Source organism: Kryptolebias marmoratus, linkage group LG6 (assembly GCF_001649575.2).
Source record: "Kryptolebias marmoratus isolate JLee-2015 linkage group LG6, ASM164957v2, whole genome shotgun sequence".
NCBI lineage: Eukaryota > Metazoa > Chordata > Actinopteri > Cyprinodontiformes > Rivulidae > Kryptolebias > Kryptolebias marmoratus.
This window is the reverse complement of record NC_051435.1, coordinates 19,975,815-19,996,657: the sequence shown is the minus strand read 5'-3', so window position 1 is coordinate 19,996,657 and position 20,843 is coordinate 19,975,815. Positions and strand designations below refer to the sequence as shown.

Genomic DNA, 20,843 nt, shown 5'->3' with positions numbered 1-20,843 from the left:
AGGAGGAGGAGGGGAGGGCGGGGAGGGGCCGTAGGCGGCTGGAAGCGTGTTGTAGTTTGGTTTGGTGCTGAGCTGCACGGGGAGAGAGGGCGGGCCAACGCAGACGCCGCCGGCCTGCTGCGTCCTGGCCTGGCTCTGGTTCTGCAGGTGGGACAGAGTGCTGTACTTCACGTACGGCGGCGCCGACGCCTGGTGGGTCACGCTCACCACGGGGGGCGGCGGTGGCGGAGGAGGTGACGGCGGAGATGGGGACGAGTCCTCAGACGGAGCGAGAGCTTCGGTGTAGCTGCTCCGGGACGGTGGCGTCTGAGGCTGAAAGGGCGCGGAGGGCTGGGCGGAGAGGGTGGGGATCTGCAGCGGGATGGGCCTACTGATGGGGTCCATCTTCATCATCTGCACAGAAGAGAAGAAGAAACACGATGAAGATGGTGTCTGAGCCCAGCATCACATTGGGCTGCGACTGTTCCAGGCTACTCCGAGACTGATTTCTGAGTGACTGCAAACAAATGAACAGCGAGCAGTTTTTTTAAAGACGACTGTGATGATGTGCACGGTTTGTATTTCGTTGCCCACATCATACGTGCTTACACTTGTTTTCTACCCACCTTGACAGCCAATACTACCTTAAAGGAGGTCAAATATAATCCAGAATGACTTCAAGTAAATAAAGAATCCTTTCATGTGTGAACCAAACCAAACCATAGAAAGCAGAGCAGGAAGAACACTCCCATCACATCGGGATAAAACCAGCAAACTGATGATGAAGCTGGTTGAAGTCACCGTTTCTCTTCTCAGGATTTTGTTAATAAATCTTAGAAACTTTCAATGTCAGGCTAAATATGCTTGTTAGGATTTAGTCGGCTCCAATACGATCCGTTAGTTTCAAACTCATGCAGTCATGCATGAGGAAGCCGAGGACCCACACAGGTTGTAAAATGGGACTCCTGAGTAAAACGCAGGAAGTGCTGAGCGGTCACTCATCCCAGCTGTGGTCCGGTTTCGCGGTCAGCTCCGTTTCAGATCCCTGCAGGATTCAGAGAGCGCGTTTCCGAGCTTCGTCTGGCAGTTCTGCACCCAAAGTGCTCAAACGTGGGATCAGACCAAACACAAACCGTTCCGTTTCTAGGCACATTCCGTCACACCGCGAGCTCAGAAAGAGAGGCAACAGTTTAGCTGCGGCCGTTTAAAACCAGAGAGGAATTCTGTGAGGGATGGAGGAAGAGGAAATGATGGAAGGGAAACTCTTTCAAAGGCGATGACTGAGGACTCTATAGCTCGTTGGATTAAAAGAGCTGGGACACTGAAAGCAGAGGTGTGGTTCAGCATGAAATAAATACTGAAGCCAACCTTATTAATGCTGGTCCAAGCGATCCGATGCGGGCAGACACGAGGTCCCAGCAGCATCTGATGTCTGACAGCAGACAATAAGCTAAAGTTTACAGATGGTTCTGTCCTCAAAACCGTGGTGTGTCTCCAACAATAACCAGAGACTTTACCGGTCCGATAATCCATGGATAAATGGATGGATGATATGAGAGGGAAGGAAACAGCATCAGTTTTTATCTTCTAGACTGAAAACTATGAGAACAAACCACAAATGTCTATTCTGTTCTTTTCACCTATTTGCTAATAAATGTCTGCCTTAACTGCATGACAATCATTTGTAAGTATTATTAGATATATGTCCAGTTCACTCCCTCCACTGCTCTCATTTTGTAGTTTGACTAATTTAATGTAATATAACAGAAGTTGCAAGTAGTTAATTTTATTTTTTATTTTACACTTTTTGTTTATTTTTACACAAAGAATTAAAATTAATCATTCATCTTGTAAAACTTTAAACTGTACTAGTTTAAAAAGTAAATCACACATATCGACATAAATAAAAATGAATTCGAAGTTTGAAATTATTTTGTGTTTTCAGTCTTTCTAGTTAGTTTAGTGCAAATTTAGGCTTTAAAAGGAAATTTTGGCCATTTTGAAAGCAGGGTTGTGTGTAAAAGTTAGAAACAATCAATATCTTACCTGTTGTAGATAGTGCTTCAAAAACACCTCAGTTTGAAGAAACAGAGTTTATACTGGACAGATTGATGAGCTAATGGCTAGTCCGAGTGAGGCCAAGACCAAAGTGGATGGCAGTCAATATTTATTTATTCCAGCAGAAATATAACGTTCTGAACAGAATCGACACCGGGCTGCGTTGGATGTGTGCCGCAGCTATTTCTGTTGGCAAGTAACCACTGAATTTCTCCGTAGATAAGCATGCATTCAGACACTGACAAACGATTTGCTTTAACAGCGACAAAATGTTTGTGATTGGAGCTTTTTAAAGACAGCAGCAATCTGCTTTGGTCTTGGTTGCGTTCAGACAAGCCATTAGCTCATCAGTCTGGTCAGAAATAAACAGTTTCTCCAGACTGGGGCTGTTCAAAGCGTTATCTACAACGGGTAAGATATTCATTCATAAGCTTTCCCACAGGACCGTGTTTCAAAATGGCTGGAATCTCCCTTAAACCTGCTTTAACTTCAAACAGGACCATGCTGGTGAAGATTCCCAGCCATCAAGGACTTGGTTATCCTATCAAGCTGAGTGAAAGACACCTGGACGTTTTTCTTCTTGGATTCTTGAAGCAAATTGGCTTTAAGAATAATAATATATATATAAAAAAAGTTCAGCTGTCTTTGATTCAGACAGGAACTGATCCGTTTTAAACGCTGCAACTAAACTGTTGCCATGCCCGGCACATCACTTCCTGTCTAACCTCCACTGCTTCCTCCTCCTGCACAAAGAGGGACCTCCATACGTCCTTTCACCTTTGAGCGCTGGTAGAAAAGCAGAAGGGAATGATGGGAAAAGTAGTTCATAGCACAGGTGAGCACTAACTCTGTGTGTGTGTGTGTGTGTGTGTTCACACCTCTCCTTGTGTTCCTCTCCTCCAGGCTTCAGAGAAGATGGAGCTGACGACGCTCTGGGAGCGGGCATTTCCTGATGATGTCATCTCGGAGACGCCGCTGTCTGATTGGCTGGAGTGGTTGGACTGTGATTCTGTGAGCATCAGGAGACGTTTCGTGGCTTAGACTAAGTTCAGACTACACGATGCAAAATGTGCTCATGCTCCACACACAGACGTGAGCTGAAATGCATGAGCTTTGCTTTAATCAGAGAAGTAAAGCAGACGGACTGACCTGGAAGGCTGGAGGAGCTGGATCCTGACTTGATGGAGGAAGAGGAGAGGGAGGACCAATCGTAGGCTGCCTCCGACCTCCTTGTCGCCTCCTGGAAGTTGATGTACAGCTGCTTCCCATACTGTTGGACAGAAAGACATTTTTAAAATGTGCATTAATAAGAAGAAGGCCATTTCGCACCAGAGGATGAACCATATACAAATCTGTGTCTCTGCAAACCTTACACTTTAATGAGCATTTAATCTAGATGTAAATACTGATTTTAAAAATGACTAAATTATGTCTAAACTAATCAACATTTTAGTCAAAAGTCTAAGACTAAAACCAAGTTAACTCTTAATCCAAATTAACACTGGATGAGTTGTGGTGCATCATGGGAGCTGAAAGATGGTACCTTTGCAATGCGAATACTGTTGATCCACTGTTGGAGTGTTCTGATGTCGTCACAGCACAGGTACTTTATGTACTGAGACTTCTTCTGGATCTGAGGATGCTACACAAACACACACACAGAGTATTCATATAAAAGATTTGCCTGTCTCAACGGTTTCAAAGCAGGGATGTCATTGCTGTAAGTGCGCACTAGGTGGAAGCAGAGGCAGTCATGTTTCACCTTCAGCACCATGCAGTAATCTGTCGGAGCCTTGTACTTGCTCTTGTAGTCCTGACCCAGGTAGACATTAACATGATCCAGTTGGAGGAAACACACCAGGTCTCTGGAGGCCTGCGGCAACAAACACACCGAGCTTTAGGACAGTCTGATCGCAGTTCTGCGCTCCTCGCAGATTCCTCCCACCACACACCTTGGCCTTGCCCTTGGGGACATAGTAGATACCGGATGCCCTCAGCAGGAAGTAGCGTTTCTTCCACGACTTCTTGCCGTCCTCTTTCAACCACAGGACTCCCTCCATCTCAGGGACGGACACTGAGGTGCCTCCGAAGCACTCCTGGCAAACAAAGACATTCAGATTTCTGCTTTTGCTTGAAGGGTTTCACATGCGGTGAAATTTTTTCAGGAAAAGTCTGGGTAAGGAAGGGTTTGAGGAAGATGCAACAACCGGACCTCTAATAGAGCTTCTTTGTTCCTCTCAGCCATCTCACATGTCTCCTTCCGCCCCAGTAAATAGTTCTGCAGCACACAACAGGTGTATAAAAGAGGATTATTTACTTTAAATTGCAGCCTAAGGAATCTTTTTTTGTTTTAACTCTCTGAATTCTATGTTTATGATGTAACATTATTTTTTTATTATATGGTAGATAAAAATATTAATAATTTTGACACAAAATATCCACAATTTTTTTAATATTAACAGATTTTTAACAAAAGTACAAAAAACTGTTTCAGTCTAACAGAAAATTTAGAGCTTTATCAAGGTGCTGAGAAACCTGTTTATTTGTCATTTATAAATAAAATACATTCCAGTGTTTTTAAAAAAAGAAAATTCCTGAAAGAAACCGTCCCGTCTTTTGTAAAATAAGTGTTGACATGTAAACTTTTGCTCTTTTCTCCATACTCCACGATCTACGACTGATCTCATGGTCAATAAGGTAATAACTATTGATAACTATTTGACAGAAGAGCACTTTAAAACTGAGCAGACTATCTCTTTACGTCTGTGTCTGTGTGTCTCACCTGTGGGTTTTTAAACAGGGCGTACTTCTCTATGCGCTCAGTGAACATGAGGCGGTTCTGGCTGTCTCTGGTCCAGTTCAGAAGGTTTTCCACAAGGTTCTCGTGATCCTCAAAGATGCGCTCTGCAGACAGTGAGAAGCATTGAAGTTTTTTTATTCTGATATCCCTAATTGGAAATCATGTAATCCCTAATTTTATGTATCTGAAAATATAAAAAATAGTCTTGAATATTGTCAAACGCCCTGAATACATGGTTCTGTAAAAGATGTGGAACCTGAGCTTTGCTAGGAAACATACGACAAAAACCTGACTGTTGGTAAAATGAACTGAACAAAAAACTGATTTCATCTTTCTGCTTCCAGAGGATTTCAGAGGAGCCAGGAGCTGATGATCAGGTGTACTGATTAACTGATCATCATCAGTGGGAACACCTCTAGGAAAGCAGGAGTTTTTGCTGCTGTGTTAACACACCGCCAAGGCAGAAAGTCATCAGCAATGACCTTAGAGAATTAACTGTTGCTGCCCTGTCAGTCTGGGAAGGGTCAAAGGTCATTTACACACTGTTTGGAGTCCATCATTCTACTGAGAGAATTATTCCCAAGTGGTAAACAACAACAACAACAACAGAAATTAACGAACCAACGGACGGATTTTAATGAAACTGGATGTACATCTACAACTGATTACATTTGAAGTTAACCGAATTCAAGATGGCCACCAAAGCAAAGCAACCATAGTAACAAAAAGACAAAAGTCTATAACTCAATTTACAGATATTGCAGATAAGGTCTCACAATACCACATGAGATTGTACATATGGTCATTTACAAGGTTTGACCTTTAAAAGGCCACAAGTCAGTTCCTTTTCATCAAAATACAATTATTAATTTGTTTACATGTCATTGTTGGTGATTTTATCATACAGTATAATGATATACGTATATTTAGTTCATTTGGTTTTATCTGGGGAAACTTTAAATAAGCTCCTGGAGCTTTTTGTCTCTCCCTGTCCCGTATTTTTAACTGCACTGTTTTGTTTTGCGTTTTATTGTGTTGTGCAAATCAATAAACGTAAAGAAAACCTTGGTCTAAAACTGGCATGAAAAGCAGTGGGATATATGCATTCTTTCAAACGATGCTAGGGCTTTAGTTAATCCATTGATTTAAATATTTTGACCTCCATCTGTTATAATATGCATGACATATTATTAATGAGTGAGAGATTCTTCTCCTGTGTATTCTTCACATTGTGGACACAGTACAAGAGGGTAAAGGTATGGAGCTTGCTTGTCCTTTACAGACAATTTGTGAAGACATCTGAAGCCAAAAATATGTTAAAGACCTGTAATGCTGCAATGGTAGGATCATGTTTGCAGAACGAATGGGCCAAAAGAAGAGCTGAGCCAATAATGTTCAGGTAGAAAAAGCTTCACTTTCCCAACCTTTAATGTACAGTTGGATGCACATTAACTAATAAAAACACGAAGCTGATGAAAGAAAACATTCTTCTCTGCTCATATTTCCAACAAAAAATAATGAAACGTTAAAACGGTATGACCTGACAGGATCGTTCCAGAGGCCAGCAGGAGCTGGTGCTGCTGGTGTGTGTGTATTTTGGTCCCCCTTGCTCAACTAGAAATCCACTAATTCCCTGAATTACCCCGGGGCAGGTTTAAATCCTGCTAATGCAGACCTTGGCCTACAGCTAAGCTTTCAGAACAACACTTGGGGAGAGGGTCCGATAAGGCCAGACCAGCTCCACTTTGCCTTGTCTTCCTCTTTTTTTTAATACTGCCATTCAACAGACGACCTGAGGATGTAGGTTAGATCACACGCCTTGCTGCATTGGACCTATAAACACACTGTGTGTCACAGACTGTTAGGCTGAAAGTGTGTGTGTGTGTGTGTGTGTGTGCTTTTGCTTCTTTGTGGCTGAATGTTTGTGCTGCCTGAGCCACAGCTGCACACAGAGACCCAGATTCACCAAAGGGTAGCACAGATTTCCTGAAAGAAAAGCTGGATGGAGCAGAACACAGAGAAACTCTTTAGAAGAACTTGTTGGAATCTTCCAGAGATTAGAAACTGGGACAGATGTCCCCCTTCCAGCAGGACAATGACCCTAAACACTCTGCTGAAGCAACACTCACTTGGTTTAAGGAGAACCAGTTCAAGGTCCTGAAACAGTAACGCTGCTCTGGTTTGATTTAAAGATTGTTGCAGCAGCCATCCAACCTTTGTGCCTGTTGGGTTTGTAGCAGACAGCTGGACAACTGTGTTGACAATCTGTGTGCGTGAAGGAAACAGACCTAACCTGACCTCCGTCGTAGACCCAACTGCAAACACGTGTTGATAACCGCCAATGAAAAAAAGAGGGTGGGACACAGGAAGTGGCGTCAGAAGAGCAGAAAGCTGCACAAACAACAGCAGCAGTGACTATTTAAACCTTTTAAGGTTTAGGTGGTTTTACAGATCCTGTAGTTCATGATCCCTCGTCAGTTAAGTATGTGACCCCATCTTTCATTCATCAGACAAAAATCTGTGGAAACCAGTCTGTTTTTTAAAATCTGTAAAGACTTTTGCCCCTTTTACACAGGCTCTAATTCAAAAGTCCCGCTCTACTTCACTCTACTCTGCTCGGCTCTATAAAGAATGCATCACGTCTACATCGGCTACAAAAACTTAGCGCAAGTTGTGTAAACAACAAAAGAGCTATGGACAACGTTGGCCCTGTGTTGTTGCTGTTTTTTAAACTTATGGGGATTCTCCTGAGACTTCAGGAAGAGAGGCGCAGTGGAAGAAATGCTCTGGATGCCGCGATTGTTGCACGGAGTAGGACAGCTGTTATCCGCCGGAGATTTCAGGCTTTACAACGCCTTCAGCTGGGGGACAGACGGCAGAAACGTTGCAGGGTAAGCTAACGCTGTTGTTTATATTTCTACCTTCGCTCTTTATGCTTGCATCTGGAGGGTATTTTTCAGTGATTCCAGAAATCTTGAAGCTGGAGGATTATTATTACTTACTCTTAAACAGTAACTAATATGAGAGAGAATCATTGAATAAAAAATATATATTTTTTGCTGCCTCACATGAAAGTGAATCTGTAATAAATCTAAAGTTTACCAATATATAACACATCCTTTTCATGCAAGTTTTAAAACTAAGATTTGAATCTAGATATTTATATCCTGGGACAACTTATAATTTCCTTCCTGAAATAAAAGTGTCTGGGTCTGTCTCTGCACTGTTTCTTGGAGCGGAACATGGCAACTGTTTCAGATACGTTCAGTTGTCGACAACATCTGTGAAGCCAGCTTCCAACTATTCCCATAACATCTGTTAGCTTTCTAGCAATTGTTCCTGTGGTTTTACAGTGGGTAAAAATAACTATCATCTGCATACAATAAACTATCCCATTGTTCACACCCAGATAGATGGCAGATCGTTATTATAGAAACTAAGGAGGACAGCACCCAATACAGAGCCCTGTGGGACACCAGTTGATAGGTGTTAAAATACAGATTTACAATTTTAATAGCTTGAGAGCAAAACAAAAAGTAAGATCTTACTTACAAAGTTAAATCCTATAAAACTGAAACTAAGTCATTTATCCAAGAGAATATTAAATTAAGTAACAGCATTAAAAACTCCACCTTTGTCCATTGAAGCCTTTATCTTTTCCATAAAATATGTGGCAATTTCTGTCAAACCATTGGGCCTAAACCCAAATTGCAACTGGTGGCTTCACGTACATTTGTTATCGCAAATGACTACATAGTTAAGAGCAATTGAATCCTTTAGTTCTTGAACACATTTGATCACATCTGTGGTGCTTCAGTCATGTTAACTCACCCATCTGCAGCTCGCTGATGGTTTCCACCAGAGACCAGTCTGGACTGTAACCACAGTGAGATTTGTCCAGCAGACTGTCCAGAACCTGAGTGACAGAAGACACTTAGATACGTCTCTGCTGGGCATTCATCCTTCGCTGACATTACCACCACTTCAGCTCATGATAAAGAAATATTTAACTTGTTATAATTATTAAAAATAAACGTGTTTTAAGCAGATAACATACTGAGGACGCATGACTGTGGTTACCAAATCTATTAGCAAAAAGGTGAACAAAACTTAAAAATGCAGCATAACTTTGTGATCATTATAAATGGCACCACCATTAGAAAAGCAGGAATTTTGTCAGTTCGCTGTTCTGGAGCAGACAGGTGTGTGTTAACATAATGCTGAGAAGGTAAGACATCAGCAATGACCTTAGAGAAGCAGTTGTTGCTGCCCATCAGTTTGGGTAGGGTTAAAGGTCACTTCCAAACTATTTGAAGTCCATCATTCTACAATTAAAAACATCTTCATGAAGGAAAAATATTCAAAACGGTCTTCCCTGACTGACGGAATAGAATTACTTTTTTTGTCATGTATAGCCCATAAATAAAGACACTGGGAAAGCCTTTCTGGTATGGTGCAATGATAACAAAAAAATAAATTAACAGTGAACAACAAAATAAGGCAACAGTTAACCACAAAGAAAAAGAAAGAGAGCTCAGAGGTCTAAAGGCCCAGGGGTAGGATGGGTAGGCAGAAGGTTGAACAGACACTGTCCAGGATGCAAAAATGAATAGCAAAAACTCAAGAGCTACATCTCAGACTCAACAGGTCTCAGTTATAAGGTCAAAGGTTAAAGGTCATGACAGGACAATTAAAACAAAACTGAAAAAGTATGTTTTTGTTTGAAAGGGTTGCAGGAAAAAAACTCTTCTCTCTAAAAACAACATGGCAGCAAGACTCAGGGTTATAAAGTTTCGTCTGAATGAATCGACAGTCTTCAGGAACAATGAGACCAAAGTACAGATGTTTACCCATAATCCTCAGCAGCATGGTTGAAGAAACCCAAACACAGCATATCTCATACAGACTGTCAGCACGGTGGTGGATGGCTGATGGTTTGGGTCACTGAGTCGACCATGAACTCCTCTGGAGACCAAAGGACTCTAAAGTGAAATGTGAGGCCATCTGTCTGACAGCTGAACGTTGGACCAAACTGGGTCATGATGCAACAGGACAACAATCCCAAACACAGCAGCTAATCTACAACAGAACGGCTCAAAAGGAAAAGAATCAAGGTGCTGTGATGGTCCAGTCAGAGTCCAGAACCTCAACCTGATTGAAATGATGTGATGGGACCTTCAGAGAGCCGAGCAGAAACAAATGTCTGCAAACCTCAATGAACTGAAGCAACTTTGGAAAGAAGTATTAATACTGATAGAGCATCTATGGTCATAAGAAAAACAGTCATATAAACTGCTTCTGCTTCTTTGCTTCCTGCTACTGCGGGAACAACAGGAGCTGAAGTCGTACCTGTCTGACCGTCTGTCTCTCGTCAACCATCATGGTCTTGGAGCTCTCATCAGAAAGATGAACACGAATCACCAGCTGTGGGGACAAAAAAAAAACCCGGGGGTGAGAAGATCAGTCATCATGTTACCACTGAGAGAGTACAGTTGGATGTTTTATTGTCTGATAAAAATGATGTGCAGTGACTGTGACACCCATCAGCTCTCAGAGCTATTAGGCTGCTTCACTGTTAGTCAAACTAAAACTAGTCACAATATTACTACAGACAGCTTCAAACATGTAGTCATAAAAACAGAGAGATTCAGAAAGGACAATGGGTTTTATTCTAAACAATTTCTAATGAGCTGTAATGGTGTGGCTCCAAGCTGGCTCCCTGGTCTGGGAAAACAAACCAGTTCTTAGGTTAATTAAATAACGGAAAATAAGAACCCCTTGAACCTGTTTGGTAAAAAAACCCTAAAGAAGACATGCTACAGAAGGTCTAAACTCTTTACAATCGCTGCCTAAAATCACTTCAACACAACCCTTCCTGTCCATCCCTGTGTGGAAATCTCCAAAAATGACTAACGTAAAGGCTGGGGTCAGTGTGAGGCCCTGAACTAGAACAGCTTTACATTTAACACAATTAGTAAACCAAAAACCTGACTGTTAGGTTCACTGGAAACTCTGAATTGTCACTAAGGGACAATTAAATGAATTGTGTGTTTTATTTGTCTTTTATTCCCCGTTGCTGACCAGACGAGTTGCCTAATTCTGTCTTGTGTGGTCGGACAGTACTAAATACAGGACTGAATGGCTTCATCGCACAATCAATTCACTCACACCTTCAGAGATGGCCTTTTTGTTTGTATATGTTGGTAGTCTGAACACAATCCGTCCCGAGCCTACTAAATGATTTGACCCCACACAAGCAGCAGAGGTATTACCTGGATGTCGCCAGGCAAAAACACTTAATCTCAGCTGCTGGCTGATTAAAGATAAAACAACTGTCCTGGTGAATATTCTTAAGATAAAGCTTAGGCTTTTGGCTTTTTTTTCAGCAACAAGTTTTGATCAACTTTAACAAAATCCTATATAATAAAAAAAACTTATTTTGTTGGGATTTTATCAATCAGAGTGAGTTAGAAGGATGCTCTATGGTGAGTTTTTTTCAGTTTAATGTTTGTTCTGATTGTTTTTGTCCCTCTGTGGTCACTGTGAGCTAAAATGTGTTGCAATATATTGGCTATATATCAGATTTTGATGGATTTTGACAAAGTTAGGTATTTTGGCTTATTAAAAGATTACATCACAAAAAGATTAGACTCAAAAGACTCCAAATTGTGTTAATTTAAAAACAATAATATAGCTCAGATGTCTGACTGTATTGTAGTTTTTTATTGTATACATTTTTTGATCTGGCAGCTCACTGTGGGACATGACTGCCTGTATTGGCATAAACGACCTGTAGTTGACATTTGATTGCAAAGACTTTTTGGAATCACATTAAGTGTCAGGTGTGAATGATCTCAAACAGAGTTGACCCCTTGCAGTCGAATCACCCATGACAGATATTTAACAACAGAACTGAACAGCCTCAAATAAAATGTCTCACAACACCTGGTTTGAAAAAATTCAAGTTGTCTGCTGAAACTCCCCCTCTCCACGAAACTGAAGAAACAAGACATATTTGATGAAATCATTCCAGAGGAGAATGATGAGAACTAAAATAATGACGGATTTAGGGTTCCCGGTCAGGAGATGTTGCAGAATGATCTCTGTCAGGTTTGAGAAGCTTAGAGCAAGATCAACATCACAGATCGCACACACGTACACACCCCTTTAAGTGAATGTAGTAAATCCAAGTTCTTAATCTCGTCTCTAGGATGGGAATTTGAAATCGCATTGGTCATTATGTTGAGTGCTGTGTGTTTGTGTGTGTGTGTGTGTGTATTGACCACAGCTGTTATTGACTGGAGCTTTCAAATGCCGAGTGACACTGACCTGACCCAGAAAACTGTCTTCCAGACACGTGATGTGAAACACACACACACACACTCGCACACGCACAGTTGAAATGTTACAATCAGGAATCATGTGTGTTCGAAGCAGACTTACCTTCTTCACCTGTGCCTCCTTGATCTTCTCCAAGGCCACTCGAATACTCTCCGCCTTCAGTTTGGCAGCCTGCTCCTCCTACACACACACACACACACACACACACACAAACATATACAAGTTACACATCAGGAAACCCAAACTCCCCCTGCTCACAGAGCTGCTGCACCTGTTTGCCTACCTGATTCCTCCAACAGGAACTCATTGTGGATTCTCTTAAACACGCCTTATCTTTTTGCTTCGCGACAAGTTAAAAACAAAAATGTAAGTTTAATCAGGCTTCGTCCAGCAGGGTTTTTATCGTGCTCATAGTTTCCTGTTAGGTTAGTCCCAGAACACGCCGCTCAAAGAGCCCACAGTGAGAAGAAACATCCTGAACACTCCTCTCCTCCCGCTTCTCTTCATAAAAACGATCACTTTCTCCATATTAGCAAGACTGCAGCAGGAGAAAATGACGGACATCTGTCCCACTGAAGGATTACTGTAAGTGACAATGCAGGACGGCAGTGTTTCTGCGGCTTCTTATCGATGAGAGAAAGTCCAGGAGAGGAGGACCGACACAGGATCAGACCACAGCTGAGAACAGCCACGAAGGCAGGAACAAACCCCTCAAAGTTACTGCTCAATCCATCTGACAACAACTGGCTCATAGCCCTTACATTGGAGCGCACCGATTCACTGAAAGATGCTCCATCCTCCTGCCCGGTCCGGCGAGATGGAAGAAACAGAGCAGCAAGGGAAGGTTGATCAGGCGGGGGGAGGGGCCTGTTGATGAGCACTGATCTCTTTATCTCAATCTGCTGTGCCTTTTCTCAGTCCTCTCCTGTTTTTCCTCTTCCCGGTTCTTCCCCAACTGTCTCCTTTTCAGGTTTCCTCTGTCGGCTAACATCAACGTTTTGAAAAGACGTCACCTCGACACGAGGGTCTGAATGTCTGACTGAGCAGAGAGACAGTCCGTCACTTCTAGCCTCACGTGAAATGATCCATACCGCGAATGAGCGAAAAGGCAGATTAAACACACACACACACACATACACACACACACACACAGCAGTTTTAAGCTCATCTCCGCATCGTAATGACAGCTTACTGCTCAACAAAAAGACTGAATAACTAAATCATGACAGGATTTGAATTGTTTTAAATGTCACAGTCCAACTCAAGGAGCTATAAAAACAAATTATTCATAGTAAAATTTCCGTTTTGAATTATTTAAACAAGCATAAACCTTTCACCTTTGGCAGTGAGTGATAATGATTGTGAGTGATCGGTCTCTTAAAATGTTAGCTTCTTTTTCTTGTCACATTTATCCATCCATCCATCCATCCATCTTCTGCCACTTATCCGTGGTTTGGTCGCTAAGGCAACAGATCCAGGAAGGAAACCCAGACCTCTTCCCAGCGACACTCTCCAGCTCCTCCTGGTAGATCCCAAGGCGCTCCCAGACCAAAGAAGATATAAAATCTCTCCAGCGAGTTCTGGTTCTGTCCCAGAGCAGCAGCAGCTCTACTCTGAGCTCCCCCCGATGACAGAGCTCCTCACTTTATCTTTAAGGCTGAGGCCAGCTACTCTACGAAGAAAGCAGGATGTTGTTCTTTCGTTCATAATTCATACCTTGTGACAACAGGTGAGGGTTGGAATTTAGATAATTTGTCAAGTTGCATTTAGCAAAATATCTCATGAACCCCTGGATGAATTTTAGCGAAACTTTCAGAAAGTAATCAGTGGATGTTTATTTACAACCAACTGACTTTTGGAGTCAACCCAATTCAGGATGACCACCACAGCTAAACAACATAAGCCAACACAAAAAATGGCTGTAACTCAAGTTCATTTTACAGATATTGAGCTAAAATCTGATGTGGCAGTAGAGTCATTCACAGCACATACAGCATGACATCGTGCATGAGATCATGCAATTTCTCTGCATAAGATGATCTTAGTCTAAAACTCTGACATGAAAGGTGATGAGCGATATGCATTCCTTTAAGAAATGATAGGCCTGCAATTATTACAGTTTTTTTAAATCCTCAATTTGAAAAATAAACCTCTACATAAATCAACTGTCTTCCCTGATAATTCAGATATAAACTATTATGAACCATATGAATCGTTTCCTCTGCCTATCCAGCCGTCATCTCCAGCTTTCAGCTCATAAATACTCTACAATATAGGGGCTCTAAAATTAGCTTCTGTCCAATAAAGATCAACAGACTGTGAAGTCAGGAGAAATGGGTCCCTCCTGAACCACCGTAGGCTCCAAACAAAGCCAACTAATGTGAATCACTGTATACGGCAGGAGCCACAGAAGTGGGCCAGCAGCGTGTGTGTGTGTGTGTAAAACACTGAAACAGAAAGAGAACACACACAGCTGTGCCCTGAAGTCTTTAATAAGAGCAGATAATTATGCCTTCAACTCAATCACAGCTGCAGGAATTAGACTGACCCCCGAAGCTCGTAATCTGCCTGGAATCTCAAGGCCCATCGCAGCCCTTCCCCCTCTCTAATCTGGCAGAATAAATTCAATCAAAAACGCGTCTTTTTTTTCCTCGTTCCTCTCACAAAGCTCAAAGCATTTTCCGTCCGAATTACTGCAGGAAGGAGACAGGAGTTTTCTGCAGCAGGAAAGGCTGGACCTGAAGCCGATGGCAGCTGCTTGGAGACAAATGAATCTTACAAGTGTATTAGTCTGAGTGCACACATAGAGTTCTGATCCACTGGACTCAGACTGCTGTCCAGAACCACATACATGTAGTTACTTAAAGCTCAGTACTGTTCAGTAAAATTGTGACTAAATGATGAACAGTCCCTTCGGTGTCACTTGGTAGATTTGAGGCATTTATTAGATCATATCAAACTAAACTACAGAAATTAAATTTTCTGCAAAAATGATGCATGAATGCTGAAATTTGAGGAAGCCAAATTCTGAAAAACTGTTTTCAGAGAACAGGTTTAGTTTGGATTGCTTTAGGAGTCAGATCCTTACAATAAAAAGACATTTAAAGCTTAAAACGGCAGACAGCACAGCTTTCTGCCCGCCAGATGCTGAGGACTCTCCGTATATGCTGCTTCTCCGTTCTCTAAAGAGGATTTTCCCCTCACATCTCCCTCTGACGCCCAATCAAACGGCCTCATCTGAGTGATCGTCCAATCAAATCATGATGATGTGGACCCAGTCAGAATAAAGCTTGCTTACTTCCTCACACACACACACAGAGGTACAAGTTTTAAAGGTATTAAAGAAGCCTTCAGCTTAAAAGCAGTAGAGTTTCCAGATGCTTATTCAAACACATTTATAAAGTCTAGTGGGGTTGGGTCATTAGGGGTCATTAAAAACATGTTTTTTTTCAATCTAAGCTTAAATAAAATCTTTTTGCATATAGCATTTTCCTCTACAGCTCGTGTAAAACTAGTTTAGTTCATCATGCAGTGAGTCCCACTCCTCAGTTTTTGCTGTGTTAAAATAAAAGTACAAATGTCTCCTATTCTTTGTTAGCAGCAAGAATCATTGAGCATTGGGACAAACATCACCTCGCTGCACTAAAACATAATTTCATGTGTCACGGACTGATTGGTTATCTGTCTGTCGAGCCAATCAGCATTCTTTTGCTGATATCTGTTTGCTTTTAGCACATTCTCTGTGCTCAGATATACTTTATTCTAATTTGCTCAAATTTTTAATAAAGCTGCTCTTATTTATAATGTTTTTTTTTGTTGATGTTGTTGTTTTTCATTTCCAAAAGCAATACAAGTCTGAAATAATGACCGAAAATCGAGCCACTGAGACGTTTTAACCACGGTCACTCTCAGAGCTCTATGCAAGTTTTGCATCGCTTTAATAAAATTTTGATTTTATCAAGAACATCAAGGCAAACTTCCCACTAATGTAGATGAAAGACAACATTTGTGTTGTTAAATCGATTGTAATTACAGAGACGTTCAGCCAGAAAGACAGTTTTAAAGGTCTCTGCTTCGTTCCTTTCCTCCTCTCCGTCCTGCAGGCTGGACGGACTCTGTGGCTGCAGCAGGTCTGGTGGGGTGAAGTGGAACCTGGGGTTTGCATTTTCAATGTTTAAGGTCAGGCCTTCAGTTTTTATGGTAGTTAAAAGAAGGTGAAGCATTTTATCAGTGAGTGGTCCTCACAAAAGATAGGAGAGCGGATGCAGCAGACACCTGTTTGTCCTCAGGAGACAACCATATTTCCTCCAGCAGACACCTGTCCGTCCTCAAGCAGACACCTTATCTGTGCCCAGGAGACACCTGTCTGTCCTCAGGAGACACCCATCTTTTCTCTAGCAGTCACCTATCTGTCCTTGAGCAGACACCTGTCCATAATTAATTAGCATAAGCAAATTAATAACAAATTAATAAATAACAAATTGATAATTTATATTTTAAAACCATCCTCAAGCAGACACCCGTCTGTCCTCAGGTGACATCCAACTTTTCTCTACCAGTCACCTGTCCATCCTCTAGCAGTCACCTGTGTGTCCTCAGCAGACACCTGTCCATCCTACACCGGACACCCGTTTGTACTCTAGGAGACACCCGTCTTAAATGTCCCCATGTGGAACTCTGCTCAGGTAAAGTTCCTCGTGTATAAAACTGAACCCATTAAGTTCAAAGTTCACAAACATATAAAGACCACTGACGCACAACATTGTTGTTAATATAAAATGTGGCTTCACAACCAGTTCATTCAGCCAGGCTTTTTAAGGGCCGCTCCCTGCAGTGGGCCCTGGGTGGTTCGATCCCTGGCAGCAGTCACATGTTGTAGTGTCTCTAGGCAGGACACTGAACCTCGCATTGTCTCTGATGTGCGTCATCAGTGTATGAACACAGTGTATGAAGCACTGATTTATTTATTTAGATTAACTTTGTAGAGATGCAGTAGATTGCTGTATGAATGTGTGTGTGGATGGGTAAATGAGGGCACAGATTGTGTTGTAAAGCGCTTTGAGTGGCCTGGTTGGCTAGTAAGATGCTATATAAGTACAGTCCATTTACCATTCATCATAGCTGTTGATGTGCCCGTGTCTGATTAATGTCCCTGCCTCTGTGATGATGTCATGGTCACTATTTGAGTAATCTGAGGTGGTTTGTTGGGACAGTAGAACATTGAATTCTAATTATAAGGCTGATAACAATGGACAGGTAGCCTACAGATGTCTACTCACTCAGACATCGTCCTGTCCTCCTCAGTCCCTGATTCAAACACACATACATACACATTTCTGTGTGTTTCTGTTTGTGTTGGACATGATAGAAGTCAACAGAAGTCAAAAGAAAAGAGTAAGATGTCTTCAGTGCAGCCTCTGTGGTCTGAAGGCAACAAACAAACACAATTTTTAAAAAATTATGAAGAAATATCATTTAAAATGAACTAGCTGATTCCAGGGCAGACTGGTGTCTGACAGCAACCCAATACCAATTAGAGCACAACAACAACAACCTTGTCACAGCTGGTCTCATTACCAGGATTGATTGGTATTAGTCAGTCCTGAGGTCAGCCACTAAGCTCCATTACTGCTACTGGCTGAGCTCCAAATCCTCAGGACTGAACTGGATCCAGCAGAGCCACATCCTCACAAAAAAAAAAAAAACATGAAACTTTTCTGTTACAGACCACTAATCAAATCACCTGAAGTTCTGGGAACATCAAGTTGCTTATACTCTAGAAATGAATAAGAATAAGAAAACGAGTGCAGGTCAACTGAAATGCATGTTAAAAACAAGCAAAAGTGACAATAAAACTCAGCAACCATCTAAAATGGATTTCAATAGTTAAAAGAATCGTCAGTACACATTTATTTTCTCAGTCATAGGTACAGAAAGAGAACCAACACCACACTGAGGTTTTCTTCAGATCAGTCAGATATGGATCATTTACAAATTAAAGACCTCGCATTTATTGAATAAATTCACATCACCCGCCGCCTTTAGCTTTAGATTAAGATCGATTTTGATGATAAACAATGAATTTTTAGCTGTTTTCGTCAAACATAGAAAGTACCGTTATGCATGATCTCATGCAGTACCCTGCATGAGATCCAGATGTTTTTAGGGTCAATTGGCTGTGGTGGCCATCTTGAATCAGGCCACCTTGAAAAGTTAATTAGCCGTAGATGTACATCCAAAGACTACTTTCTGAGAGTTTCATTAAAATCTGTCCAATGGTTAATGAGCTATTTTGGTAACAGACACAAACAGCCACACCGTTTTTCTCAGCAGGAGATAACTTTGTGCCATTATTGATCCCGTGATCAATCATTTAGCCTACTGATTGGTTCTCCAGCACAGTTAGCCGAAACGTGACTGATTTGTTCCTTGTTCTGGAGGAACCTGTTGGAGAGATTTTCACAGAAACCCTTTGTTTCTCCTTAACAGTCCGACTCTTAGACTTACCTGCTTTAAAAGTACATTGAGTTCACATCTCAAACATGCTTAGCATCAGAAACAACTGGGAGCAAACAATGAAGGAACACAATCACACCAGAAGTGTTGCAGCAGATCATAAAAAAAGATTATTCAGCATTAATACCTCCCTATTGTTTTGGCACAGCAGCAACAGTTATTATGCGTAAAATGGGGGAACATGGTAAAAGCTGGTAGAACAGCTGCTTCTGCTGTGAACCCACTCCTGTGTGATCCCATCCTTCAGTGACTCTTTGGTTGTCACGATGACACTGACACCAACATCACACACACACGCACTTTTGCTTCACGTCGGGACATTTATGCATACAACGCCTTGAAAAAGTCTTCGTCCTCCTTGAACGTTTCTACATTTTGTCATGTTCCAACCACAAACTTCAAAGTTTTTTTACTGGGATTTTATGTGACAGACCAACAATAATAAGGAAAATGACCCACAGTTTTCAGAATTCTTTACGAACAGAAATCTTAGTGTGGCATTCATTTTTATTCAGCCCCCTTTACCCTGATACTGAATCTAGTGTAACTAGTTGCCTTAAGAAGGCACTTAATTAGTAAACAAAGCCAGAGATTTAGTGATCAAACGACATCATAAACACCAAGAAACACACCAAACAGAGGAGGGATAAAGTTGTTGAGAGTTTTACAGTAGAATTAGGTTCTAAAACAACATCCCAAGCTTTGAACCTCTAAAAAGACAACTGTTCCATAATGGAAAGACTAAAGACATGGCCTTCCACCAAATCAGACGAGGCAGGAAGGGGAAGCATTAATCTGAGAAGCAGCCAAGAAGCCCACAGTAACTGGAGGAGCTGCAGAGATTTACAGTTGAGGTGGGACAATCTGTCCTCAAGATAACTATTAGTTGTGAACTCCACAAATCTGTCCTTTATGGAAGAGTGGAAGAAGTAATAAATTGTTGACAGAAGGCTATAAAAATTCCTGTTTGCAGTTTGCCACAAGCCATGTAAGGACACGGCAAACACGTGGAAGAAGGTGTTCTGCTCAGATCAGACCACTGACCTCTGACACTGCACATCACCCTGAACACATCATCCCCCACTGTGAAACATGGTGGTGGCAGCATCATGATATGGGAATGCATTTTTTCAGCAGGGACAGGGAAACTGCGCAAATTTGACGGGAAGGTGGATGGAGCTGAATACAGGACAATCCTCGAAGAAAACCTGTTAGAGATTGTAAAAGACTTGAAACTGAGGTGGAGGTTCACCTTCCAGCAGGACAACGACCTGAAACATCCAGCCAGATCTACAATGGAATGGGTCAGATCAGCTGTGGGATCAGTGGTTAGAGCAGTCCTCCTCAAACAAGAGTTGGAGGTTCGATCTCTGGCAGCAGTCACATGTCGAAGTGTCCCTGGGCAAGACACTGATCCTCTCATTGCCTTCGACGTGCCCCATCAGTGTTTGAATGGAGTTTAAAGCACTGATTAGACTCTATAGAACGATTCATTCAGATTATCTTTATAGAGGTGTAATAGAGTGCTGTATAAATGTGTGTGTGGATGGGGAAATGAGGACACAGATTGTGTTGTGATGTGCTTTGAATCTATGACAAGACTAGAAAACTGCTGATCACAGACGCCCTCCATCCATCCTGACTGAGCTTGAGCAAGTTTGCAAAAAACAGGCACATATTTTTAGTCTCTAAACGTACAAACCTGGTTGAGACGGACCCCAAAAGACTTGCAGCTGGACTCGCAGCGAAAGGTAGATCTACAAAGTATTGACTCAGGGGGGTTGAATACAAATGCAAACTGCACTTTTCCGATTTTTATTTGCAAAAGATGTTGAAAACCACGCATCATTTTCGACTTTGTGTTGGTCCGTCGCATAAAATTCCTGTCAAATACTTTGAAGTTTGTTGCTGCAACACGACAAAATGTAGAAAAGTTCCCGAACACTTGCAAAAATAAACCTTCATGCCTGATAGACAAAAGATAAATGGCGTAATGAAATGAAAGCAGATTATATCTGTCGTCAGTCAACGTACAGGATGTTTTGAGGAACCTTACAGGATACTGGTTTAAATCAAATATCAGACTGATGCACGAAGTTGTACATGAGCCTCTGTGAAGCTCCGGGATAGATTACACACCAGCGGGGGG

General features: G+C 41.8%; 1 protein-coding gene across 1 annotated transcript in view; it reads right to left on the bottom strand.

Moving 5' to 3' along the window:
* The window catches only part of raph1a (Ras association (RalGDS/AF-6) and pleckstrin homology domains 1a), a 74,711-nt gene that overhangs the window by 4,658 nt on the left and 49,210 nt on the right, over window positions 1-20,843 (bottom strand). Inside the window, exons 10-20 of the mRNA XM_017421213.2 lie at window positions 12,281-12,358; window positions 10,187-10,261; window positions 8,669-8,753; window positions 4,820-4,941; window positions 4,250-4,315; window positions 3,990-4,133; window positions 3,800-3,910; window positions 3,581-3,679; window positions 3,187-3,307; window positions 2,916-3,046; window positions 11-393 (exon numbers count right to left, since the gene is read on the bottom strand). Of these exons, the coding sequence (XP_017276702.1) occupies window positions 11-393; window positions 2,916-3,046; window positions 3,187-3,307; window positions 3,581-3,679; window positions 3,800-3,910; window positions 3,990-4,133; window positions 4,250-4,315; window positions 4,820-4,941; window positions 8,669-8,753; window positions 10,187-10,261; window positions 12,281-12,358 (1,415 nt within the window). The remainder of the gene's footprint in view (window positions 1-10; window positions 394-2,915; window positions 3,047-3,186; window positions 3,308-3,580; window positions 3,680-3,799; window positions 3,911-3,989; window positions 4,134-4,249; window positions 4,316-4,819; window positions 4,942-8,668; window positions 8,754-10,186; window positions 10,262-12,280; window positions 12,359-20,843) is intronic.